The following is a 24435-nucleotide window of genomic DNA, read 5'->3' on the forward strand; positions in this document are numbered from 1 at the left end:
GAGACAGGGTCTGGTATTATTGCCTAGGCTGGAGTGCAGTGGCTTGATCACGGCTCACTGCAGCCTTGACTTCCAAGCTCAAGTGATCCTCCCACCTCAGCCTCCCAGTAGCGGGGACTACAGGCACGCACTCCAACACCTGGCTGATATTTTTATTTTTTATAGAGACTGGTTCTCACTGTGTTGCCTGGGGGTGGTCTCAAACTCCTGGACTCAAGCAGTCCTTCCGCCTTGGCCTCCCAAAGTGCTGGGATTACAGGCGTGAGCCACCACACTTGACCCCTTTTAGCCTATTTTTGCATATACTTTTCTATTGCCTTGATCAGTTATTGAAAGGTAATGTCAAATAACTGTCAAAACATGTAATGCTGTCCACTGTTAATGAAGTACCTAGAAGGGCTCCTGACCATCATTTTCTCCTCTCACCTTTCTACTGCCCCCCCTCACCTGTCTACTCCCCCCGCCCCCATCTTCTCTCAGATAAGACATTACCTCTGTCTTCTGGGTTAGAATCCTTGCTGGTGGCCAGAGGTTGTGATCTTGGTTGTGAACTTATCTAATAAAAAGATAAACTGTTTCTTACCAATATAGTGCCATCTTTATTTTATATTTTATTGAGATACAATATAGCCCCATTAGAATGAACAATTCTTACCGGAATCACCTGGGGTAGAGAGAAAAAAAGAACAGATCCTAAATGTTCAGTTCAGTGGCTTTTGAAAATTTTATGTAACCGCTACTCAGAACAGATACAGAACATTCTCATTATTCCAGAAAGTCTCCTCCTGATTCTCAACCTTTTTGAATTATAATTTTGTGCCATTTGTAGGATTTTCCAACTATCATATTAGCATTGTGTTATTGTGGCATCTTTTAGCTTCTGTATCTATTTTTTCCTTGCAGGAGACTGAAGAGCCAATTGTAGAGTGTCAGGAGTGTGAAACTGAAGTTTCCCCTTCACAGACTGGGGGCTCCTCAGGTGACCTGGGGGATATCAGCTCCTTCTCCTCCAAGGCATCCAGCTTACACCGCACATCAAGTGGGACAAGTCTCTCAGCTATGCACAGCAGTGGCAGCTCAGGGAGAGGAGCCGGACCACTCAAAGGGAAAACCAGCGGGACAGAACCCGCAGATTTTGCCTTACCCAGCTCCCGAGGAGGCCCAGGAAAACTGAGGTGCAGACAGGGTCTCCAGAGAGAGCCACAGCAGGGGCAGGGTTTGCTGACATTTTAATATCACAGGAAAAGGGGAGTAATGGGAAATCCCCCATCCTCCATTCAAGATAAATCAAGTCCCCCGCCTCACTATGTGTCCCCTCCCTATCTTGGGTTTGCATGGAAGTAGGGTGGAGCCCTGTGGGAGGTAGATTTCATTGGCTAAGAAGCCCCTGAGAAAAGGTAGATAACAGGGGAGGGGACTTCGGGAATGCTGGGCACATGTTTCCACCACAGCCTTTACAAGATTTACTTGGGAGTATAGGAAGTTTGGGATAGTAGCCCCAACTTAATGCGTTCCCTAGCTTTTTGTTACTCTTTGCAGGTGTCCAGAGCCTAAAGTAGAGGAGAAGTCATAGCAGAAATGGGCGTGCTGTTACTGCAGCAGTAGGAAGCTTTGTCAGAGGGAATAGACTTACATGGAGGAGAATGTTCTTTACTTGTTATCCCACACTCCCCATTCCCTGGCTGAGATTTTGGTGGTGGGTGTGTGAACCAGCTTCCTGCTGCCCCAAAGGCTTAGCACGTGTAGGCCTGTCATGTAGTCTAAGGGCCAAGGGGAGACTTTGTGAAGAAAAGATTCAGTAGCAGGTGCTATCAGACTAACTTGTCTTCATTCTCTAGTCCTAGAAAAGGGGTCAGTCAGACAGGGACGCCAGTGTGTGAGGAGGATGGTGATGCAGGCCTTGGCATCAGACAGGGAGGGAAGGCTCCAGTGACACCTCGTGGGCGCGGGCGAAGAGGCCGCCCACCTTCTCGGACCACTGGAACCAGGTACCTGGGTAGTGTGAGATATACTTAGTCTATTACTTGTTCAGAAAAAAAGGGAATAGAGAGAAGAGAGGGGGAGTAGAGAGTTTGTGGGGTGTCAGGAGGGAGAAGAGGGGCTCATACTGACTGGGGAGTCATCAGGGATCAGAGTGAGGCCACAGAGAGACCAGGCTTGTGCCTGTGATGGGGTTTTCAAAGAATGGGCTGAAGAGACTGATGGACAAAGGAGTGGGAAAATTCGTAGATAGGTACTTCTGTGTTCTTGTTCTCACTGGCTTCTCCTATCCTTTATCTCTCTTTAGAGAAACCGCTGTGCCTGGCCCCATGGGCATAGAGGACATTTCACCTAACTTGTCACCAGATGATAAATCCTTCAGCCGTGTCACACCCCGAGTGCCAGACTCTACCAGACGAACAGACATGGGTGCTGGTGCTTTGCGTCGTAGCGACTCTCCAGAAATTCCTTTCCAGGCTGCTGCTGGCCCTTCTGATGGCTTAGATGCCTCCTCTCCAGGGAACAGCTTTGTAGGGCTCCGTGTTGTAGCCAAGTGGTCCTCCAATGGCTATTTTTACTCTGGGAAGATCACACGAGATGTCGGAGCTGGGAAGTATAAATTGCTCTTTGATGATGGGTACGAGTGTGATGTGTTGGGCAAAGACATTCTCTTATGTGACCCCATCCCGCTGGACACTGAAGTCACAGCCCTCTCGGAGGATGAGTATTTCAGTGCAGGTAATGACAGGCAGAGTTTGTAGAGATTGTTTTGTGCCTTGGGGCAATACTCTTTTAGTAATTATCAAGACATTACTTCGTACTTTTCTGGGGTCCCCAAAGTCAGAAATTTTATTTGTACAAGACTGGTCACTCTTGCCACTGGTTTTTTGGTTTGTTCATTTGTTTTTGATAAACTTATTTTGGAATATTTTAGATGATTTATAGCAAATTTACAAAGTACAGAGTACTGCTAGTACAGAGAGTTGCCGTATACCCCTCGTCCAGTGCTCTCTATTGTTGACATCTGATGTTAGCATGGAACATTTGTCAAAACTAAAAAAGCAGCCCTGGTTCATTACTGTTAACACAACTTTAGACTTTATTTGGATTTCACTAGCTTTTCCATAATGTCCTTTTTCTCTTCCAGCATCCAGCATTGCATTTAGTCATCACACATCCTTTGGTCTTCTCTGATTTGTGGCAGTTTCTCAGTATTTTGTTTTTCATGACCTTGACAATTTTGGGGCGTCCTGGGCAGGTATTTTATAGAATTGCCCCTCAGTTCGGGTTTGTCTAATGTTTTCTCATTAGATTGGAGTTACGGGATATTTTTAAAAAAGAGTGCCACAGAGATGGCTTGGTGTGGTAGCTCACGTGTGTACTTCCAGCACTTTGGGAGGCCAAAGCAGGGGGATCACTTGAGGTCAGGAGTTGGAGACCAGCCTGAAACATAGTGAGACCCTGTCTCTCCAGAAAAAAAGGAAGGAGCATAAATTAGCTGGGCATGGAGGTACACGCCTGTAGTCCTAGCTACTCAGAAGGATGAGGCAGATGGATTGCTTAAGCTCAGGAGTTCAAGGCTGCAGTGAGCTATGATCATGCCAGTGTACTCCAGCCTGGACAACAGACTGAGACCCTGTCTCTTAGAAAGATATGCCACAGAGTGAAATGCCCTTCTCATGTTATTATATAAGGACCTGGGAAGGTTTGTGGTGATGATGATATATCGACATGACATCACTGATGCTGTTAATCTTTGTCACTGGTTAAGGTATTTGCCACATTTCTCCACTCTTCTTTTGCGACAGTGTCACTCACTCTGTTGCCCAGGCTACAGTGCAGTGGTGCAATCTCGGCTCACTGCAGCCTCCAGCTTTCCAGTACCTGTGATTCTCCTGCCTCAGCCTCCCAGGTAGCTGGGATTACAGGTGTGCCCCACCACACCTGGCTAATTTTGGTATTTTTAGTAGAGATAGGCCTTTGCCATATTGGCAAGGCTGGTCTTGAACTCCTGAGCTCAGGTGATCTACCCACCTTGGCCTCCCAAAGTGCTGGGATTGCAGGTGTAAGCCACTGTGCCCGGCATTCTCCACTTTAAAGTTAGTGTTTTTCCATACTCTCTTCTTTTTTAAAACTTAACTACGTGCTTTGATTGGAACCCAGTAGGTGAGTATGGCAGATATATTGAGATACTTTTGTTTAGGGGGAAGTTTTCAGTGCTGTGTCTGCATGCCTGCGTATCTACCACTTATTCTCTGGTTTGAAAAACGGTGCCTTTTCATTTTTGAAGTAGGTAGTATTGGTGATGGTGAGAGGTTTATGTTTGTTGTTACTGCTTCATGTGCTGGTTCTTTGAATGTGTTGTCTCCCTTCTATGAAATAATTTGAAGATACCTATTTGTGTTGAGTTTGTCATTTAAAAACATCCTTCTGTGGACTTGCTGAACATGGATTAGGATATAAGGGGAAAACCTGGCTTTTTTGTTGTTGTTCCAAGACAGTTTTACTCTGCCTGCCAGGCTAGAGTGCAGTGGCACGATCTCAGTTCACTGCAACCTCTGCCTCCCAGGTTCAAGTGATTCTTTTGCCTCAACCTCCCGAGTAGCTGGGACTACGGATACGCGCCACCATGCCTAGCTAATTTTTTTGTATTTTTAGTAGAGACGGGGTTTCGCCATGTTGGCCAGGCTGGTCTCCAGTTCCCAACCTCAACTTATCTGCCTGCTTTGGCCTCCCAAAGTGCTGAGATTATAGATGTGAGCCACTGCGGCTGGCCAAAAAATGGCTTTCTTTTTCTTTCTTTCTTTTTTTTTTTTTTGAGACAGAGCCTTGCTTGGTTGCGCAGGCTGGAGTGTAATGGTGCAATCTGGGCTCACTGCAACTTCTGCCTCAGGAGTTCAAGTGTTTCTTCTGCCTTAGCCTCCCAAGTAGCTGGGATTACAGGTGCCCACCAGTATGCCTGGCTAATTTTTGTATTTTTAGTAGAGACAGGGTTTCACCATGTTGGACAGGCTGGTCTTGAACTCCTGACCTCAAGCAATCCACCTGCCTCAGCCTCCTAAAGTGCTGGTATTATAGGTGTGAGCCACCACGACTGGCCCGAAAAATGGCTTTCTATTGGAGTCCTTCCAGGCTTTCTTGTATTTGGAATCCTCTGAGTAGTTGCTGTTTGCCCCTTTGTTGATTATTAAATGGGCCACTTCACCTTCTAGTTCTAGCTAACATTGTTAGCTGTATGTGGAATCAGTTAGGAGTAGCACATGGATTTGGGTCTTTTACTGCGACTCATAGCTTGAATGTATCAGATGCATTCATTCTTCTTCCAGGGTAAAGCTACTCTTAGGGGTTCATATTTGCCCTTTTAAAGAGAGAGTTCTGTAACAGGAGTGAACTGTGGCAACAAGGTGTGGGGATTCTATGTCCCATTTCTTGAGGCTGTTTGCTAATGTCAACACTAGACTGCTTCTAGTTCTAGTAGCTCTTCATTAGTATGAAGTATTTTGTTGGCCTTGGGCTGCTTTGTGATTTTGAGGGATTCTTTGTGATTTAGTTTTGGTGATAGACATTTAAGCTAGGAGATGAAAAAATAAGGAAAAAGGGAGTGATTCCACAGGCTAGACAGAGAACCAAGGCTTGCTTTCTCTGTATTCTTTTCCTTGTGTGGGGTAGGCTCTGGGTTTCTTTTAGCTCTTCATTTGAGCACAGGCTAATGGGTGAGAAGAAATTGGACACTTCTGTTTATAGGAATGAAAAAATATTCATAGTAATGCCTTGTTTTTGTATAGTATATGTGTGTGGGGGTGGGGGTATGTATGTGTATCTATAGCTGTAGCATGTGTGTGTGCTTTAAATTGTTTATTCATTGATAGAGAGGAAGAAGTGTTCTTTTTCACAGGATTAGTAATAGGTCTTGACCACGATCACACAGCTTGGTGGCAGCAGAATTAGGCCTAGGCTCAGGTCTCCTGAATTCTAGCTTAGTTTCCTTTTATATCCTACATTTTGTTCCTTCTAACATAAAGGCCTTATCGTCAGGTTCTGAATCAGAGCAAGAGCAGGAAAGCAGATAATAGGAAAATTAGGTAGGAGAGGCAGGATCTGTTTTTTTTCTTTTCTTTGCTATCTCTAATTTTGCTACATACACAGACAAAAAACACACATATACCGTCTCTTTTAGAATGATGCCATTTTTCACCTACAGCTTAACTTAAGACTTACAACTCAGCCTCCCAGGGAACCAAGAAGGAAAGGTTTAGAAGTTATAATGGAATTGTTAGGAAACCACATGCCATTTTTACTTCATGGAAATCATTTGAACCACCAGCAAGCCATAATGGCTGTCTTTGGGAAGCTTTGTTTTATAACTAAAGGCTACGTTCTGTCAAGAAACTTGCCTTGTCCTAATCCCAGTGTAGTAGCTACATATATCCTAAGTGTTGCTATTGTTTGGGATTGACAGCTGAAATTTCTTTAAGTCCTAACTTCAGTCCACTGTTGGATCTCTAAATTCCCTAACTCAGGCCTGCTTTGCAGAACCCTTGTGAGAGGGTGCTAAGGAGCCTAAGACCACAGCAAGCTGCTTTTATGTTTTCTGCCTCCCGCCCCAGGAGTGGTGAAAGGACATAGGAAGGAATCTGGGGAATTGTACTACAGCATTGAAAAAGAAGGCCAAAGAAAGTGGTATAAGCGAATGGCTGTCATTCTGTCCTTGGAGCAAGGAAACAGACTGAGAGAGCAGTATGGGCTTGGCCCCTATGAGGCAGTAACACCTCTCACAAAGGCAGCAGATATCAGCTTAGGTAAGACCTTTGTTTCCTGAACAGCTGTTTTTGGGCTTCTGTTCTGCTTACAGTGGGAGGAGTAATTTCTGGACTGGTCAGTAATGTTTCCCTAACTTATGTTATTCCTACGTGTGGCTTATCAGATGATGATGAGCTGTCATTTTCTAGAGCTACTGCCTTATCTATTTCTTAGTACCACACAGAAAGTCCTTGGGGTTTTGCTGGCCTCCTCAGTTCTTAGGGGACTAAACACATTCATTCATGGCAAAGACTGAAAAAATATGGGCTTAAAAAGAAGCTTCTTGGCCTCATGGGAAGTGGGGGGAAAGAACACTGTGGTGTCTGAATCAGGGTCTGCCCAGCTTCTTGGAGTTCCGGGTCTCATACCATAGAATTTGACCAACCTTTGGCTTATCCTGCCATAGACAATTTGGTGGAAGGGAAGCGGAAACGGCGCAGTAACATCAGCTCCCCAGCCACCCCTACTGCCTCCAGTAGCAGCAGTACAACCCCTACCCGAAAGATCACAGAAAGTCCCCGTGCCTCCATGGGAGCTCTCTCAGGCAAAAGAAAACTTAACACTTCTGAAGAGGAACGGTCCCCTGCCAAGAGAGGTCGCAAGTCTGCCACTGTAAAACCTGGTAAGTGCTCCTTTTTGCCTCATTCTCCATTAAACCATGGCAGAATGCAGGGTCAGCTGGTGGAAAGATGGAGCTTAATATTTGGCAATGGCCCTTCTGTCCTGTTACAAAGTTGGGGTCCTGCCCAAGCCCACAGGTGATATTCAGGGACAGCTGACTGCATACCTCCTCCCTCATCCTCTGCAGACTCCAGTGCAGGTAGATAGAAGACTAGAATTAGCTGAGTGTGGTGGTGGGCGCCTGTAATCCCAGCTTCTGGGGCGGCTGAGGCGGGAGAATAACTTGAACCTGGGAGGTAGAGGTTGCGATGAGCTGAGATTGCACCATTGTACTCCAGCCTGGGCAACAAGAGTGAAACTCTGTCTCAAAAAAAAAAGGAAGTCCAGGACTTGATCACAACCATTCTTTCACTACTTTGTGGGTTCCAGGAAGGAAAGCAGAAGTATTGAAATTAAAGCAGATTCAAAATAGGTGTAATATCTCTTTGCCTGCACCATCTTCTTCCTGGAAATTCTGCTACCCTCTCTCGTATGCTTGAGCCCTCTAGCTTTCTCAGACTATTGAAAGGTCGTGGCCGGGCATGGTGGCTCACACCTGTAGTCCCAGCACTTTGGGAGGCCAAGGTTGGGGGATCAGTTGAGTTCAGGAGTTCGAGACAAGCCTGACCAATATGGCGAAACCCCATCTCTACTAAAAATACAAAAAAATCAGCTGGGCATGGTGGGGCATGCCTGTAGTCCCAACTGCTTGGGAGGTTGAGGCAGGAGAATCACTTGAACCTGGGAAGCAGAGGTTGCAGTCAGTTGAGATTATGCCACGGCACTCCATTCCATCCTGGGTGGCAGAGTGAGACTGTCAAAAAAAGAGAAAAAAAGGTCCTATCTCAGTGTGCTCTCCCCTCTCCTCATTATCCCTGAAACAACCCCTTTTCAGTCCCTAGTGTTCAATAATTAAGAAAGGAGTTAATTCCATCTGTTGTTCATTGAGTCCCTACTGTAACTCATGCCCAGCTGCTATGGGGTTCAGGATATTACAAAGGTAACATCAGTCTGTTCCCTTTTGGAACTTTCTTAGGCTAGAAACCTGATGAAAATCCATTGATGGTTACATTGTCCTGGCACCAGAACTCCTTTTGTTTCCTATGTATTGAATTGTGTCATCGCCTTATCTACTCAACTGCTCCTGTGTTTTGGGGTATTTAAAAACAACAATAACCTTTATTGAATATTTACTGTATGAAGCATGGCGTTAAGTGCTTCACACATAATTACTTCATATATAATCCCTATGAAGTATAGGTGCTAGAATGAGTTTTTCCAGTTGAAGAATCTGAGGCACAGAAAAGCTGGCTAACTTTCCCAAGGTGACAAAGTAAGCCAGTATTCAAACTTTGGTGGTCTTCCCTTCTGTTTCTAGCCTTGTTCATATATAACATATTGCCTCTGAGACTGTTTTCTTGCTACTGGTTTTATTTTAGGGAGGCATGCATGACCTGTCTGTCATCTTAGCCTCCTAATGAACCTACGATTCAGCTTCTCCAGGTCAGGTATCTGTTTTTTTTCCTCAAAGACTTATCGGGGCACTCTTGGCATGGGTGTTCTGGCTGGCTGGGTCACTTACCTACCCAGGTGTTGAAAAACTAAGTCAGTTGAGGCAGGCCGTTTAGATGTGGCACGATCTATGTGTAAAAACACTTTGTTACCAAGTATTCTCTGCACCATTCTGGTAAAGGTCAGCAATGGGGTGGGAGCATCTATCTACAAGGGACATTTCTTGGTAATAAAAAAGTGTTTTGTTTTTTTTTTTCCAAAGGCTGCCTCAAAATATATCATACCCTGGGGAAATCAGAGCACAGGGCAGAGAAAGTGGGCTGAAGATTTCCAAACATTTTTCTCTCTCACCTACTCTTTCTGTTAGAACCACCTCTTTCTTCAGATGTCCTCAGAAGTATTTGGTGTGGCTGTATGATAAAACTTTGTTAATTTTCATTTATGAAAACACTGTATATACATTATTACAACTGTGTAAAATTTAAATATGTAAATTTATCTGTTGTAAATTTCATCCTAGGTTGTCGGCCATTTAGAATGGTTGGCCATTGGAATGGTCTTTGGTTTCTGGCTCAGATAAGTTCATCAGTACATTGCCTACCCATCAGGTCATACTTGGTGCTGGGGTCTTTTGGTGCTAAGTCTTTTGCTCAGGCAGTGGTGTGTATCCTTTTAGTAACTGTGCCCCTGTCCTTCCCAGGTGCAGTGGGGGCAGGAGAGTTTATGAGCCCCTGTGAGAGTGGAGACAACACTGGTGAACCCTCTGCCCTGGAAGAGCAGAGAGGGCCTTTGCCTCTCAACAAGACCTTGTTTCTGGGCTATGCGTTTCTCCTTACCATGGCCACAACCAGTGACAAGTTGGCCAGCCGCTCCAAACTGCCAGATGGTCCTACAGGAAGCAGTGAAGAAGAGGAGGGTAAGGCCTTGGGAAGCCCTGGGAGCTGTGACACATGCATACTTCTTTCTTTTCTAGTCACTTAAGAGTTGCTGGTCCCCTTGCCATGTGTAGAGGCAAGGCAAGTAGCATCTTGGTCATAGAAATGACTCTATGTGCTGCGATTATAGACTGTTTTCACAAAATTCCTCTCAGTGAGTGGTTCCTGAAAACAATCCTGTGAGGCAGATGAGAGATGGATCTTACCTATTTTATGGATGAGGAAATAGGTTTGGACAGGTTAAATAATTGGTTTCTTTTGTCCACAATAATGACAAACTTGGGACTAGAGCTCTGTCGTTTTAGCCTGTTATAGCCATCCACGTCAGTCAGGTCTGAATGCCCTGCAGTCTTCCCCATTTGTGTTCTGTGGGCATCTGCTAGAGCAAACCCATGTAGAGGGTAAAGTTCATTCTCCTGAGCTCTGAGTGTAAGACTGGGACTGTGGGGTGCCTGGTTCCTCAGGGTGATTGCAAAGAAACAGCTCTCTTTAACCTTAAATTAAATCTGTACATTGCATTTATTTCTGTGTTTTTACTTAGTTTTTGAGTGAAAGCTGCAGTGGGGAGAGGTCTGAAAAATGTGTGATATAGGAGAGGGGATGAGGAGATACAAATGTATACACTATAAATAAGTGACTGACAGCAGTATCTAAATGTGTCTGTCAAGGCTAAAGGTCCAGATGGAATGATGTTATACGAGTTAGAGGTCTGACTAATGTCTTGCAAGAGACAATTGAATTAGGCAACATGGTTGTCATAAAATAGTACCACTGGAGATCTGTGAGGGTTGGCATTTTGGGTGTGTGGATGACTCTTTCCTAATTAACCAAAATGTATCAAACCGACTGCAGCCACAAGTAGATATGTACAAGGACACGGAAACAATGATCAGGGCCTTACAATCCAGGTATATGCTACAGGGAAGGTGCATAGAGAGTTGTGAGTAGACAGGCTCTGGTGTGGGAGAGTTGGGCTGTGGAAATGAGTAGATGTGGTGTGGTAGGATTTCCAAGGTTAAGTGTGTGCAACGCCTAGCTTGTCAAACAATCAGATACGCACAGTGGTTATTTGAGGAATTTCCTGGACAGAAATAATCGGGAGTCTTGAGGATTCTGCATAGAGAGGCGTGTCATGGCATTAAAACAGTGGTCATGGGTTGTTTTTTTTCCCCCCCATTTATAATGTTGCTGGACTCTAAACCAGGACTTCACAAAGCAGCTCTATAGATGTTTTGTTTGTTGCTTGGTTCAGCATAGTCAAGAAAGCTGACTGGTATTGAGATGTATGCTGTCCAGTTTCATTAAAATCTGTGTGCCTATGTGAGACATAATAAGCTCTACTTGTAAAAATAAAATGAGGCATTTGGACAGTGTTTTTGGAGAAATCTCCAGGTTTCTGGTATAAAGTATGGTTATGGTGAATGTGTCTTTATGTTGGTACCTTCTTCCTTGGACACTGCCCAGCAGTACCAGAATCCTTGATATTTTCAGTGTATCAGAATGCTTAGGGGTTTCTCAATCTCAAGAAGTTGGAAGATACCTAATACTAAAACAATTCTCTGTAGAATTACAGTTTTAAAGAAACTATTTGATGGATGTTACAGATAAGTGAGAATTCTTAGACACCATCTTCATAACAGGAGCTCAGTAGAATATTTAAATCCATCTGATGAGATATATTTATTAATGAGTTTGATACCTAACCTTGTTGAGTGGCTCCACCATAGGAGATGCTTTAGACACAGGGATTGACTCCAGTTGGGTTTATTTAGTACCTTCATACTTGATTTAGATGGTGGGATTAACAGTGTATTCATATTAGCATCTGGCTGGGCAGGGCACTCATACCTCAAAAATGAAGAAACTGGACTACTTGAGAAAAATTAGAGAAACACACTGCCTAGACAGGCTAATACTTCACTAGACAAATGCAAGGAAATATAATTAGGGATTAAAATCTAAACAGATCAGTCCTGAATTAAGCAGACATAAAGTAGAAGTCTTGAGAAAAATACAGGACTGTGAGGGGTGTCAGCAGTGACTCAGCAATAGAATCTTGGTGCTGAAGATTGTGGCATGCTATATTGAGATAGCAAAGGATGCTGTGACAAAGCTGAGAAACAGCCCTGCTGTACTGAGTTTCTTATAACCATTAAGAGTTTCTGTTTTGAGATTTCAATTTGGGAAGAATGTGGAGAATGCTGAATCAAGAAAAGAGCAATAAACGTGAATAGGCTGGCTAGTCAGAACTAAGCAGAGATGTTGAGCCCTGGCATGGGGCCTCAGCACTGCCTGGGCTGCTTCAGCAGACAAGGAGGGCACTGAAGGGGGAGCTGTCTCTGCAAGGGATCTGCTCTAGTAGGTTTCATCGCTGGGTGGGAAGGGGAGTGGTGCTAGCATTGAACCTTATGCACTGGATTGGGTTGGGTTTTAAAATTTGTGATAAAAATTTCAGTTAATTAGAACTTAATTTCCCAAAACTCCTAATTAACTAAAATCTCTAATGTCTTTTTTCTTTTTTTTTTTTTTTTAATGTGTTATTTATATATGAGAGGAGCAGATGACAAGAAAACAAGCTCAAATTAGATATTTGGTCAAAAGAGGCAATTTCTAATTGCCTAGGGTCATTACAGCTTCAGCCTCATCTCACATATCTTCTACTTCACCCTCAAGACTATAGAGCAGTCATTGATGTTCAGTGTCCTGAGGTACTTCAAGATCATCAAAGGTAGATAGTTTTCAATAAAAAGGTTGAAACAGGATTTTCTAACCTTCACTTAATCAGTTAAAATTTTACAACTATACTTTCATTGAGCATTCTGAGTTTTAGTGTGCAAGGGGGTAAAAAGGCTGATGAAGTGGGACTATGAAAGCTTTATTATAAAAAGTGTTTATCAGCTATTCATTTCCACAGAAGGTAGAACTAGAGGAAATGGGGTTTAATTTGCAACAGGAAAGATTTAGGATAGATACAATGGGAACTTCCTGATGGTAAGGGTTATTCAAGTTGGAATATGTCACTGTGGGAAATGATTGTGTGCCCATCCCTATGAACAGTCTGGTACAGGAACCATTGATGTTTTTAGGTCTAGGACCTACCTCCAGTCCTCATCTTCCCATTCCCTCCTACTCTTGTCCCTTCTTTCGGCAGCATTGTAAAGGCCTCAAGACAGATCTCTTTCTGACCCATGGGGAGGCCCTTGGCCTGTCTTTGGGGACACACTGCTGTGGATATAGCTGGGGAGTGGAAAGGGGACAATAAGAAGCAGGCATAAGGTAGCAAATAAGAAAACAATCACTCAGTAATTATTTTGTTTTTGTTTTAATATAGAATTTTTAGAAATTCCTCCTTTCAACAAACAGTACACAGAATCCCAGCTTCGAGCAGGAGCTGGCTATATCCTTGAAGATTTCAATGAAGCCCAGGTGAGGAGTTTCTTTGTGTAACCTAACACAGTGGCAATGATAAGAGTCAACTTACTGTATGAGAAGAGGCCTGAGAGCTGTTGGGGGATTTGGATAAAGTAGCCAGAGATTTCAGGAACTGAGACAGTGCCAAAATGTTGTTGCATGAAAAAGATTTTTGTTGTGTGTAGGGAAGAGAAGTTAGGACCTTGGGTTGGTTACTGGCTGTGGTTCTGTTGCTGGGACAAAAGTTGATTGAAATTTGTGTTTAGTGGTGGAAACCCCTATTAGTGTTGCTGATTGTTAGCCTGAAAGGCTGAGTTTATGGGTCTTGGTTGTCCCTTGAGGATTTAGGTCCTCAGAATGCTGCAGGTGAGGCAGTGAGAACGATTGGGCCTTCCCATGAGAAAAGTGGCCTTGGGCAGACAGACTAAATCGCATTTTGCGTAGTAGTTGCAAGTCTTCAGATCTGCTCTTCATGGCTCATTATGACTGCTACTTAGGAGCTTTCCACGTAAGTCACCACACCCATTGGCTCTGCTGCTTTTCTTCCAGTGTAACACAGCTTACCAGTGTCTTCTAATTGCGGATCAGCACTGTCGAACCCGGAAGTACTTCCTGTGCCTTGCCAGTGGGATTCCTTGTGTGTCTCATGTCTGGGTCCATGATAGTTGCCATGCCAACCAGCTCCAGAACTACCGTAATTATCTGTTGCCAGCTGGGTACAGCCTTGAGGAGCAAAGAATTCTGGACTGGTAGGTATTTGAGAGCCCATCCAGAACTGTATAGACAGGAAGGCAGCAAACTTTGGAGGAAAGGAATATGTGTAGGATAAATCTGAGTAGGTCTGAAATAACTTTAGCATTTTATCTAGTTTATTTTCATAGGTTACATTGGCTAGGAACCTTTTGAAAATGTGTGAAGATTTGTACATAGGCTCAGTATTCTCAACCTGTAAGGTTAGAGAATCAAGTTTTAAGCAGTCATTAAAAATATAGGCTCAGAGCATGATTTGGATTATTCTCAGCCCCAGAACGCACAAGGAAATCAGAAAGCCAGGATCACAAAGAATACAGGTCATTCACAGGAAGAAGGAAGAGAAGGGGGACCCTGATACAGGCCTCAGTTTTTTGAGATGAAGTCTTGCTCTGTCACCAAGTTTGGAGTACAGTGATATAGTGACGACTCACTGCAGCCTCAACCTCCTGGGCTCAAGTGATCCTCCTACCTCAGTCCCTCAAGCTGCTGGAACTATAGGCAGTTGCCACCATACCTGGCTAATTTGTTATTTTTTTGTAGAGTTGGGGTCTTGCCATATTGCCTGGGCTGCTCTTGAATTCCTGGGATTACAGACATGAGACACCATGCCTGATGGGACACCTAGTTTTGAAAGCATTCAGATGTACAAGAGTGCATTTGCAGAAAGGCAGTTTGTTGGTATTACTTGTCATGCTAAGGCCCTTTCCGGTTATATAGAGCTATCTCTGTCTTTCATAGGCAACCCCGTGAAAATCCTTTCCAGAATCTGAAGGTACTCTTGGTGTCAGACCAACAGCAGAACTTCCTGGAGCTCTGGTCTGAGATCCTCATGACTGGTGGCGCAGCCTCTGTGAAGCAGCACCATTCAAGTGCCCATAACAAAGGTACATGAAAGAGTGTGTGTGTATGTCTTTGTCTTTGTTCCAGGGATTTCCTTAGACCTTTAGGTGTCAGGCCTTGTGGTCCAAGGCTCAGTCCTAATAGGTTGACTGTATCCATGTTTCTAAGAGAAGAAAAGTATCACCTTCAAGAGGGGAGTCAACGTTAAGCACTGGGTGTATATTGTTAAATATTTTTACAAGGTCAGCACATAGTGATTATAACTCTACTTTTCGTCATGATCAGTAGCAGTGTGTTTGACATAATGGGCTTTGGTTTGTGCAGAGTGGGATGTATTGGCTAGAATCACATCTCTCTTTGTAACAGAGGGCTAAATTGAGTGTCCTTTCCTTGTTCACTTTCCCTTGCTTCTGGCAGATATTGCTTTAGGGGTATTTGATGTGGTGGTGACAGACCCCTCGTGCCCAGCCTCGGTGCTGAAATGTGCTGAAGCATTGCAGCTGCCTGTGGTGTCACAAGAGTGGGTGATCCAGTGCCTCATTGTTGGGGAGAGAATTGGATTCAAGCAGCATCCAAAATATAAACACGATTATGTTTCTCACTAAAGATATTTGGTCTTACTGGTTGTATTCCCTGCTATCGTGGAGATTGTGTTTTAACCAGGTTTTAAATGTGTCTTGTGTGTAACTGGATTCCTTGCATGGATCTTGTATATAGTTTTATTTGCTGAACTTTTATGATAAAATAAATGTTGAATCTCTTTGGTTGTAGTAACTGGGATTTCTTCATCTGTTTCTTTGAGCTTAATCTCAGAACAAATGTCAAGACAAACAGTACTGTCTGAGGTTTTCAATAGGCTTATTCACTTTAGGAGGTCAGCTAGCCAAGGGAATTGAAAAGTTACAGTGAACATTATTCTGTGGCTTCATTGCCAAAATTTGGTTATTCTAGGTAATGTCTAAAATGCTGTGCTTACAAAATTTAAAATAGGTGATGGCCCAGATTAATTAATAGTTGTGCCAAAAGTTGAGTGGAATTGGGCACAGCTTTGGTTTCCTAACAGTAAAAAAAAAGATCTCATTCTCTTTCTCTCTTTATAGCTGAGATCACTAAGAGCTGATCTGTGGGTATTCCCCCCACTCTTAGAGCTAAAGGGAGAACAACAGCACCAACTGCCATGAAAGGACAGTGACCATAAGCTGGATGGTGTGACCTTCCGTAAGATAAACATGAGAAGCACAACTGAGAACGCTTGGAAATGTTAAAAGTGCTAGTCAGAGGCCCAGTATTATTGTTGTCACAATGGCTGGAAGCTATTCCTTCCCTTCCTCTAGCATCATCCCTGTTTATGTCTTCTCATTCTCTAAAGCAGGGGTCAACAAGTTTTTTTTCTGTAAAGGGCCAAAGAGTAAATATTTCAGGCCTTGTGGACCATTTGATTCATCACAACTACTCCCCTTTGCTGTGAGAGCATGAAAGCAGCTATAGACAATGAATAAACAAATGGGCATGGCTGCATTTCAGTAAAAATGTTTTTACAAAAAGACAGCAGGCCATAGTTTGCCAACCCCTGTTCTAGAGACAGCAGTGGAAAGGGTGATCTTTAGTTGATAATAATAACAGGAAGTAAGGCTGTCAGAGCTTCCCACTGTGTGTAGAAGATGTAGCGATGAAAACCAGATTCAGTGACTATAAACTAATGCCAGAACACTGCGTTCTTTTTCAGTTTGGAGGGAGTTGTTAAACGAATATTTATTTACTCACACTGATATGAATATTACCAGTGATGGCTGGGCCATATTAAGATAACTTCAACTCCTATGGCTTGTGTAAGATGGGTAATTGGGCCTGCAGTCTTCAGTATTTAAAAACCTAACAACTTGATCTCAGTTTTTATTTAAGAACCTTTTTCTTGGAGAATAAAAAATACTTTTTTTTGGTGGGGGGGGGGCGGGGGATGGAGTTTCGCTCTTGTTGCCCAGGCTGGAGTGCAATGGTGTGATCTTGGCTCATTGCAACCTCTGCCTCCCAGGTTCAAGTGAGTCTCCTGTCTCAACCTCCTGAGTAGCTGGGATTACAGGTGCATGCCACCACGCCTGGCTAATTTTTGTATTTTTAGTAGAGACAGGGTTTCATCATATTGGTCAGGCTGGTCTTGAACTCCTGACCTCAGGTGATCCACCTGCCTCGGCCTCCCAAAGTGCCGGGATTACAGTGTGAGCCACCACACCTGACCTAGGAAATACTTTAAATATATTTTCATTAGCTAGAATTGTCCAATCTGTGTAGGTATAAATTACTTGGTATATAGGGAGAGAGAAAGCCTGTCTTACCTGTTCCTTTCTTACTTGGTGGTAACATCCAGCAGTTAACCTGTTTATAAATACAGTTACTTGTTCACATATGAAACATAAAATAGTTAACTTTCTGCTTTGTATTGTTTACTGCTGTATCTCCCACAGCTTGAACAGTACCAAGGCACATAGTAGGTGCTCAATAAATCACTATTAAATAAAAGAACATATCCAGCATATTTTCTCAGTGTAAAGTATCAGAGATGCCACATATTCTCCTTGATCGGCCAGACCCTTCCACATGGGAATGATGGGAAGGATTTGTACCCCTGGATGTTCAGTAACTGCTTCTAGGGATAGGTAGAGTCTTACCACTAGGCTGCAGTTATTTGTGTGTAGCTAGAATGGGATGTTTGTTTTGAATCTTCTGTTACAACCTTGGGAATGAGGTGGGATTTACTGTTACTTCAGTTTATGAGTCAGAGCTTTTCACATCCCGAAACTACAAAAAAGAAAGAAAGCCTTATTAAGTATTATGCTTTCCCAATACTACCTTCAAAGAAATATGAATTAGGACAACCTGTGATCTAAATAATGTCATCTTAAAACTCACGAGTTTCTCCCAACTATTCTGCTAAAAAAGCTTAGGAAAGAATCTGCTTGTGGACATTTTAGAGAGAGAAAGGTCAATAAAACTGACAGACCTCTGGGAAGCCTGCTACCACTGAATGTCACTATCAGATTTTTTTTTTAAAGTTTAGAGTTAGAAAGGGTGGTCCCTCCTTTCACAGATGTAGAGGCTAGGGACAAGCAAGGTGGGGTGCCAACAGCGCACAGCTAGTTCATGTTAGAATTGGGAATGAAAGGCACACACCCACCCCTAGCACAGCAATATATAACCTAGCAAAGAACTGAACACCTATCTCATTGTCAGGTTTTTTAGCATCTGATGATGACGACTTTTACTAGAAAATAATCTTCATTAAAATTATTAAAGATGGTCACACTCTATCTCTGAGCCTCGTGTATAAAATGAGGGTATTTGGACTACATCATGGCTAAAGTCTCCTTCCTGCTCTAGAATTCTATAACTCATTAAAAAGACACCCAAAAAAGTCTACTGAGTTACCCAAGGGTTGCTCCTACCTGCCCAGCGTTCCACCAGCCTGGGTATAGTATTTGTTATAATCTAGTCGTAACAGTAGTTGAGCCAAATCTGAGTTGATCTGATGATTCCGAACACTGGAGAGAATCTTGAATAGGAGTGAAGACTGGCGGCTGAAGCCCTGCAGACAGAAGGACTCAGTTATCATTCCACTTCAACTCAACAACTCTCCATATGGAGGATGGGGGCGGAAGGGAGGGGTTCTTGGAAAAGCCTTGTTCAAAATTATATAGAACCACCTGGCCTTCCCACATTCCTATTTCTGTTAGTTCCTAAAATGACTTGTACCAAATCCATACATGCATGACTTCCTATGAAAGTACGCTTTCATCAGTAGGAATCTAGTAGCTGGTTTCCAGTTAACATATTTTGTCAAGTACTGAGGTTGGGGAAAACCCGTTTTGATTACAAGCAGATAATTATCGCAGTGAGATGGGCTTTAGTTAGTTCAACGAAGTAAGGAGGGGTAGGATGTGAGGAAGTTAGAACAAAGCCAGTGCTTATTTGGTGGGCTGAATAAACTATTCAGGACTGAGCTACTTTTGAGCACTGTGAGGTGGCACAGTAATTACCTGCTTCAAAATCAACTGATACCAACATTTTAATCTTTGTATCCTATTTCTGTGTGTGTGTGTGTGTATTGAGGATATGTTGTAATGATTCAGAGGAAAGATCATGAATTCTCCATTGGCAAAACCACCTCTATCCTTTCGGCAAGGCTGCATACTTCCAGGCAGACGCACCTTCACGAGAATGCTCAGCTGGGCAGCTCCACGCTCATCCAGTGGGCCTAGGTTCTGACTGACCAGCGAACAAAAACTGTGACAGAGGTCTAGGATTTCATTCAGGCAGTGAAATACCTACCCAGGAAACAGAGTTGGCATTAGGAAAAGGAAGGAAGGTACCTTCATGAAATTAAAGATTTGGGAGAACATTCTAATTAGTAGCTGACCTCCCAAATCTGAGAAGATAGACACTGCCACTTGGCAAGGCCTACCAGCCCCTCAAATACACAAACTGTGTAAAACAAACGCATCGCTTCCTGGCTAAGCTGGTATTACCTTCTTAGCCCTGCAGCAAACCTCCACTCTAGCCACATTTAACTCTTTGTTTCTTAGACCCGCAGAGTGTGTTCCTGCCTCTGAGCTGTGAGTGTTGTTCCCTTTGCCCTGGATGCTCTTTTTAATACTAGTTCAGGTCCTACCCACTCTCTCAGTGAAGCCCTCCCTTCCACACCGTAGCCTTTAGTGAACCCCCATTTCTTGCTTCTTTATGATCTGTACTGTTGTCCACTTGGCAATTGTTCAGGCCTCTGTGTTGTTAATGATTTTTGTATGTATATATGTCTTGTTTTTCCAACTAGATTGTGAGCTCCTTAAGGGCAGAGCCATGACTTATACCTCTTTGTATCCCCAGTGCCTTGCATACAGTAAGCACTCAATAAATAATTAACGATGATGACCTGCTCTGATAGTCTGCTTTTCCCTACAGATACATCTGTGCCACACAAGGACAGCGTCTACCCATCACAGTAGCTTTTGGTTATTTTCAGCCAGCCCTTTGGACTGGCATCTATTAATATATAACTTACCCTTCTTCATATAGCAGAAATAGCCCTAAACACCAGAACAAAAAGGTCTGTACCAGAACAAAAAGGTCTGTAACAGCTGTGCTATAGCACACTGAGGAATAACAACTAGCTCATGTCAGAGATGAAGCATAACCATTACATTAGAAACTACAAGAGATCATTTCAATCTTCCTATTCTTTATCCTGGAATTGGAACTAGCTTGTGAGCTCTAAAAAATATTGGTACCGGATCCCACTATTATAGGGACTCTAATTTAAGTGCTGTGTCACCTAGATATTTTTGAAGGGTCCTGAAGATTCCAATGTGCAGCCAAAGTTGAGAATAACTGCCATGAAGGAGATACATATGTACTTATAGAAACACCTACACACATCCAGAGAGAAACACTACTTGTCTATGAAAAGAACTCAAATGACTGATCCATCCTGGTCCAAAAGACTTCTTAGAAGGTGGACTCCATATGCTTTTCATCGGTTTCTCTGTACTGTCAAGCAAGGTTTTTGAGTTTAACTCCTGAGCGTTTAAGCACATAATTCTTTCATCTATAGCTGCTTACCACGCCCTATATTTCAGAAATTCAAAGACATCTTAGGTCCCTTTGAACATGCCCTTTTAGTTTTGCGTTATACATTCTTTAAAAATGTTTTTAAATGAGTAACTGCTTAATGATAGTTTCATTTCCTGTCAACTCAGAGCGCCTGAGGGAATGGTCAGTACTAGAAGCAGTTTAGGAAACCAATGAGCCTTACTTACAGGTTTCAATAGGATAAAGGATTGAGCCAGCAAATTGCTCAGGAAGTGGTCATGAGCCAATCGGATGCTTTCAAAGTCTCGGGTAGAATTGATTTGATGAAGCAGCTGGGAGAACTGAGACTCCAACACATCTACCTGACAGACATTACACAAAAATTTTAGCACCTTGCATATTCTAAGGACTAAAAGGCATTAAGATGCCTGACAACTTGAAATGAAAATGCTTTGCCCCCAACTCATCTTCCTTCTAGCCAAGCCACTTTTAAGGCTAACCAAAGACACTCTTATATTGCCCACCCTTGTAGGAAGTTATTTGCATAATTCTTTACCCGCTCCAATGTCTTGGCTGACCACTATCCCCTGCCCCATCTTTCTTTTTCTTTTTCTTTTTTTTTTTTTTGAGACATGTCTTACCTGTGCTTATACATTGATTGATTTTTAAATTTAGTATTGGTTATTCTTTTTAGAGTTGCAGTCTTGCTCTGTCTCCAAGGTTGGAGTGCAGTGGTGTAATCTTGGCTCACTGCAACCTCTGCATCCTAGGTTCAAGTGATTCTCCTGCCTCAGCCTCCCGAGTAGCTGGGATTACAGGTGCCCATCACCATGCCTGGCTAATTTTTGTATTTTTTAGTAGAGAAAGGGTTTCCCCATGCTGGCCAGGCTGGTCTTGAACTCCTGACTTCAAGTGATCTGGCTGCCTTGGCCTCTTAAAAGTGCTGGGATTACAGATGTGAGCCACTGTGCATGGCTGAAGCCATGATTTTGAGACCAGCCTGGGCAATAAAGTGAGACTCCATCTTTACAAAAAATTTTAAAAAGCTAGGCATGGTGGCATGTGTCTGTAGTCACAGCTACTTGAGAGGCTGAGGCAGGGGGATCACTTGAATCCAGGAGCTTGAGGCTTCAGTGAGCTATGAGTGCACCACTGCACTCCAGCCTCGGCAACAGAGCAAGACCCTGTTGTCTAAAAAATAACAAAATAAAGTAAAATGCTTTTTTAAGAAACATGCCGTGTGATACAACTCCTGAATTTTCTCAAACCCCACCATTTTATCAAATACAAAATTGTAGTCCCTCTTTGATACTCCCTGCCAATCTCCTAGGCTTGTTTCCATATCCCTTCCTTCCACTCATCTCTCAGCACAGACCTGGAGATAGTACTGAAGATTATCCACCAAAAATGCCATGTGATTTCTTAGGCGCCACTTGATCGCATCAGTCTGGTTGGACTTGAGGTGCTTGCGCTGCATTTGTAGGGCCCAGCAGTGCTGCAGCTCAGCTTGCACCCGGCGCACGCTCAATAAGTACTTGAAAACAACATTGTATCTAGGACAGAAACAACAGGATATTCAGGATGAAAATTTCACCCCCTGCACTTCCCCCACATTACAGACTCTAGGACTTTGTGCTACCCACCCATCTCACAAAGAAGCAGTAAGAATGACTAGATATGTAGACAAATAAATTGTAATTTAGCTATACAATGGAATATCATATAGCAGCCAAAATGAATGAACTCCAGCTATATAACAAGGTGAAACCCCATCTCTGCAATTTTTAGATAACTAGGGAAATTTCAATGTGGACTGGATATCAGATTGTAAGGGAGAAATGTCAATTTTATTGGCTGTGATAATGGCAGTATAGTTCTGTTGAAATACCCCTTTTTGAATGGTTGACTCATATTGCTTCTTAGCAATATGATTTTTGAATGAAAAAGGTAAATCACAAAAGATTACATATAGCCTTTTTTATAATTCTTTAAACAGGCCAGATGTGGTAGGCTCACGCCTATAATCCCAGCACTTTGGGAGGCCAAGGCAGAATAATTGCTTAAGCCCAGGGGTTCAAGACCAGCCTGAGCAACATAGTGAGATGCCATCTCTACTAAAAATTTAAAAAATTAGCCAGGTATGGTGGTGCCCACCTACAGCCCAGCTACTTGGGAGGCTGAGGCAAGAAGATGGCTTAAGCCCAGGGGTCAAGGCTGCAGTGTGCTGCCTGGGCAACAGAACAAGACCCTGTCTCAAAAAAAAAAAATAGTGTGTTATGAATCAAGGATTATGATGAAGCTGATTCTCTGTCCTTGAAGCCTAAAGCTTCCCTCTAAGATAGACTCCTGCCTCCCTGCAAGCTCAGGAGCTAACTGCTTAATGCTGAGACCCCATAATGAAAAAACACATGGGAACAACAGCTGATTCTTGGTAGAATTGGATTTATTTACCTGTTTGTAGGCAGGCTTGCAGAAGACAGTCCCATTCTGTTTGGTTTTAAAAATTATTTATTTCTAAAGGAACAAACATAATAAAAAAAATAGACCTTGTTTGGATGCTGATTTGAACAAACCCAAACATAAAGATTTTTTTTTTAGATAATTGGAGAAATTTCAATGTAGGCTGGATATTAGATTTTAGGGATTACTGTTAATCTTACTGGATGTCACAATGGCATTGTAGTTCTGCTGAAATATGCCTTTTTCAATTGTTTATTGGCAGAATGAATGGATTATGATTTGCTTTATACAGCTCCAGCAACAAAAGTGGGGGAGGGACAGATGAAACTAGTAGTAGAATGTTGATGGTTACTGAGGGTGAATAATGAGGACACAGGAGTTTGTTATAGTCTATATTTTTGTTTATAAATTTTTATAATGAAAATGAAAAAATAATATTTCTAAACTTGATTTTTTCAAGGGTGTTGAAGCATATCCAGTTGGGAGGTAAGTGGGCTGTTGGTCTACAGGATCCTGGGAGCTGAAGATCTTTGGAAGTTCTTTGTACAGGGTCCATGCCACTTGCTTAGCTGGGCCATGGGCTCTGAATTTGCCATAGAATATTCTCCCTGAACCAGCCTCATCTTTTCTAGTTTATGCCCAGTCTATTCTACCCTAAGCTTCTCTACCTCAAAAAACTAGAGAGGTCTAGGAAGAAGAATAGGAAGGATTAGGAGTGGTGGCTGGAGGAAGAGACGGCCTTTTTGTTTGTTTCCCTTTTCTTCATTCCTCTGGTTTCACTGAGTATGACAGCTTCAATTCTCCATCCAGGCCAGGGGCCAGTTCTCTGACCAGTAATTGGTTTGGGAAGTTCCTAAATATGGTGTAAGCATAAATTTCAGAAGCCACCACCAGCCACATTTGCCTCTCTTGCCTCTTTTCTGTAGATCTCTGGTTCGGGGACATTAGGTCCTGACCAAGCCAAGCAGGAACACTTGGCAAGCTCTCATGATAAAGAGCAAGGGTGACCTGACAGAAAGAGACTCCAACTTGCTCAGCTCCTTTACTTCACCCCCAAGCTTGGCTGCCCCTGTTGTCCCTCCCTGGGGATAAGGAGGCAATCTTCTCCCTAGCGGCTGACATCCACAGCAAACATGCAGGCTGGAGGACTTTCCCAAGTAAATCAACAAAAAATATTACAAAATTGAGGGAGAGACCTTGTCAGGCATGAGGGAATCAGCAAGGGCAATTATCCTGACATGGTACCTGAGACATTATTTTCCAGAGGTCACAAACTGGCAGCCTACAAACTGCTTGTTATTTGGCAATTTAAAAAAAACAACGGTTTGAAATGGGTATGTGCCCTCCTGTGGATTTCAACACCCACCACTCCCTGTGTCTCGTATCTGAGCTTCACTTACTAATGTGATCAGTCTACCCCCTGAAGGCATAAGCGTTTAGAAGTTTTGATTTACAGATTGTTAAAAACTAGTTGGGTAGCTATCCTGCTCCCATTAATTTTTTTTTT

General features: G+C 43.0%; 2 protein-coding genes across 11 annotated transcripts in view; one reads left to right on the top strand and one right to left on the bottom strand.

Moving 5' to 3' along the window:
• TP53BP1 (tumor protein p53 binding protein 1) overlaps nucleotides 1-19808 on the top strand; it is a 91311-nt gene extending 71503 nt beyond the window's left edge. For 2 of the 3 annotated variants that reach the window (XM_017546196.2, XM_037744801.1), the window contains 10 exons: nucleotides 904-1175; nucleotides 1839-1988; nucleotides 2288-2718; nucleotides 6588-6779; nucleotides 7187-7402; nucleotides 9653-9868; nucleotides 13219-13313; nucleotides 13848-14047; nucleotides 14790-14935; nucleotides 15309-15665. In XM_017546196.2, coding sequence (XP_017401685.1) covers nucleotides 904-1175; nucleotides 1839-1988; nucleotides 2288-2718; nucleotides 6588-6779; nucleotides 7187-7402; nucleotides 9653-9868; nucleotides 13219-13313; nucleotides 13848-14047; nucleotides 14790-14935; nucleotides 15309-15496 — 2106 coding nt within the window. In that variant the 3' untranslated portion in view covers nucleotides 15497-15665. Of the gene's footprint in view, nucleotides 1-903; nucleotides 1176-1838; nucleotides 1989-2287; nucleotides 2719-6587; nucleotides 6780-7186; nucleotides 7403-9652; nucleotides 9869-13218; nucleotides 13314-13847; nucleotides 14048-14789; nucleotides 14936-15308 lie in introns of all 3 variants that reach the window. The other variant, XM_037744787.1, reaches the window with a different exon arrangement.
• The window catches only part of TUBGCP4 (tubulin gamma complex associated protein 4), a 60989-nt gene continuing 53171 nt past the window's right edge, over nucleotides 16618-24435 (bottom strand). For 3 of the 8 annotated variants that reach the window (XM_017546284.2, XM_037744819.1, XM_037744818.1), the window contains 3 exons: nucleotides 21844-22021; nucleotides 20696-20830; nucleotides 16618-19210 (listed from right to left, as the gene is read on the bottom strand). In XM_017546284.2, the coding sequence (XP_017401773.1) occupies nucleotides 18887-19210; nucleotides 20696-20830; nucleotides 21844-22021 (637 nt within the window). In that variant the 3' untranslated portion in view covers nucleotides 16618-18886. The remainder of the gene's footprint in view (nucleotides 19211-20695; nucleotides 20831-21843; nucleotides 22022-24435) is intronic. The other 5 variants (XM_037744828.1, XM_037744826.1, XM_017546310.2 and 2 more) reach the window with 3 other exon arrangements.

The sequence above is a fragment of the Cebus imitator genome, unplaced genomic scaffold (genome assembly GCF_001604975.1).
Source record: "Cebus imitator isolate Cc_AM_T3 unplaced genomic scaffold, Cebus_imitator-1.0 Scaffold9, whole genome shotgun sequence".
Lineage (NCBI taxonomy): Eukaryota > Metazoa > Chordata > Mammalia > Primates > Cebidae > Cebus > Cebus imitator.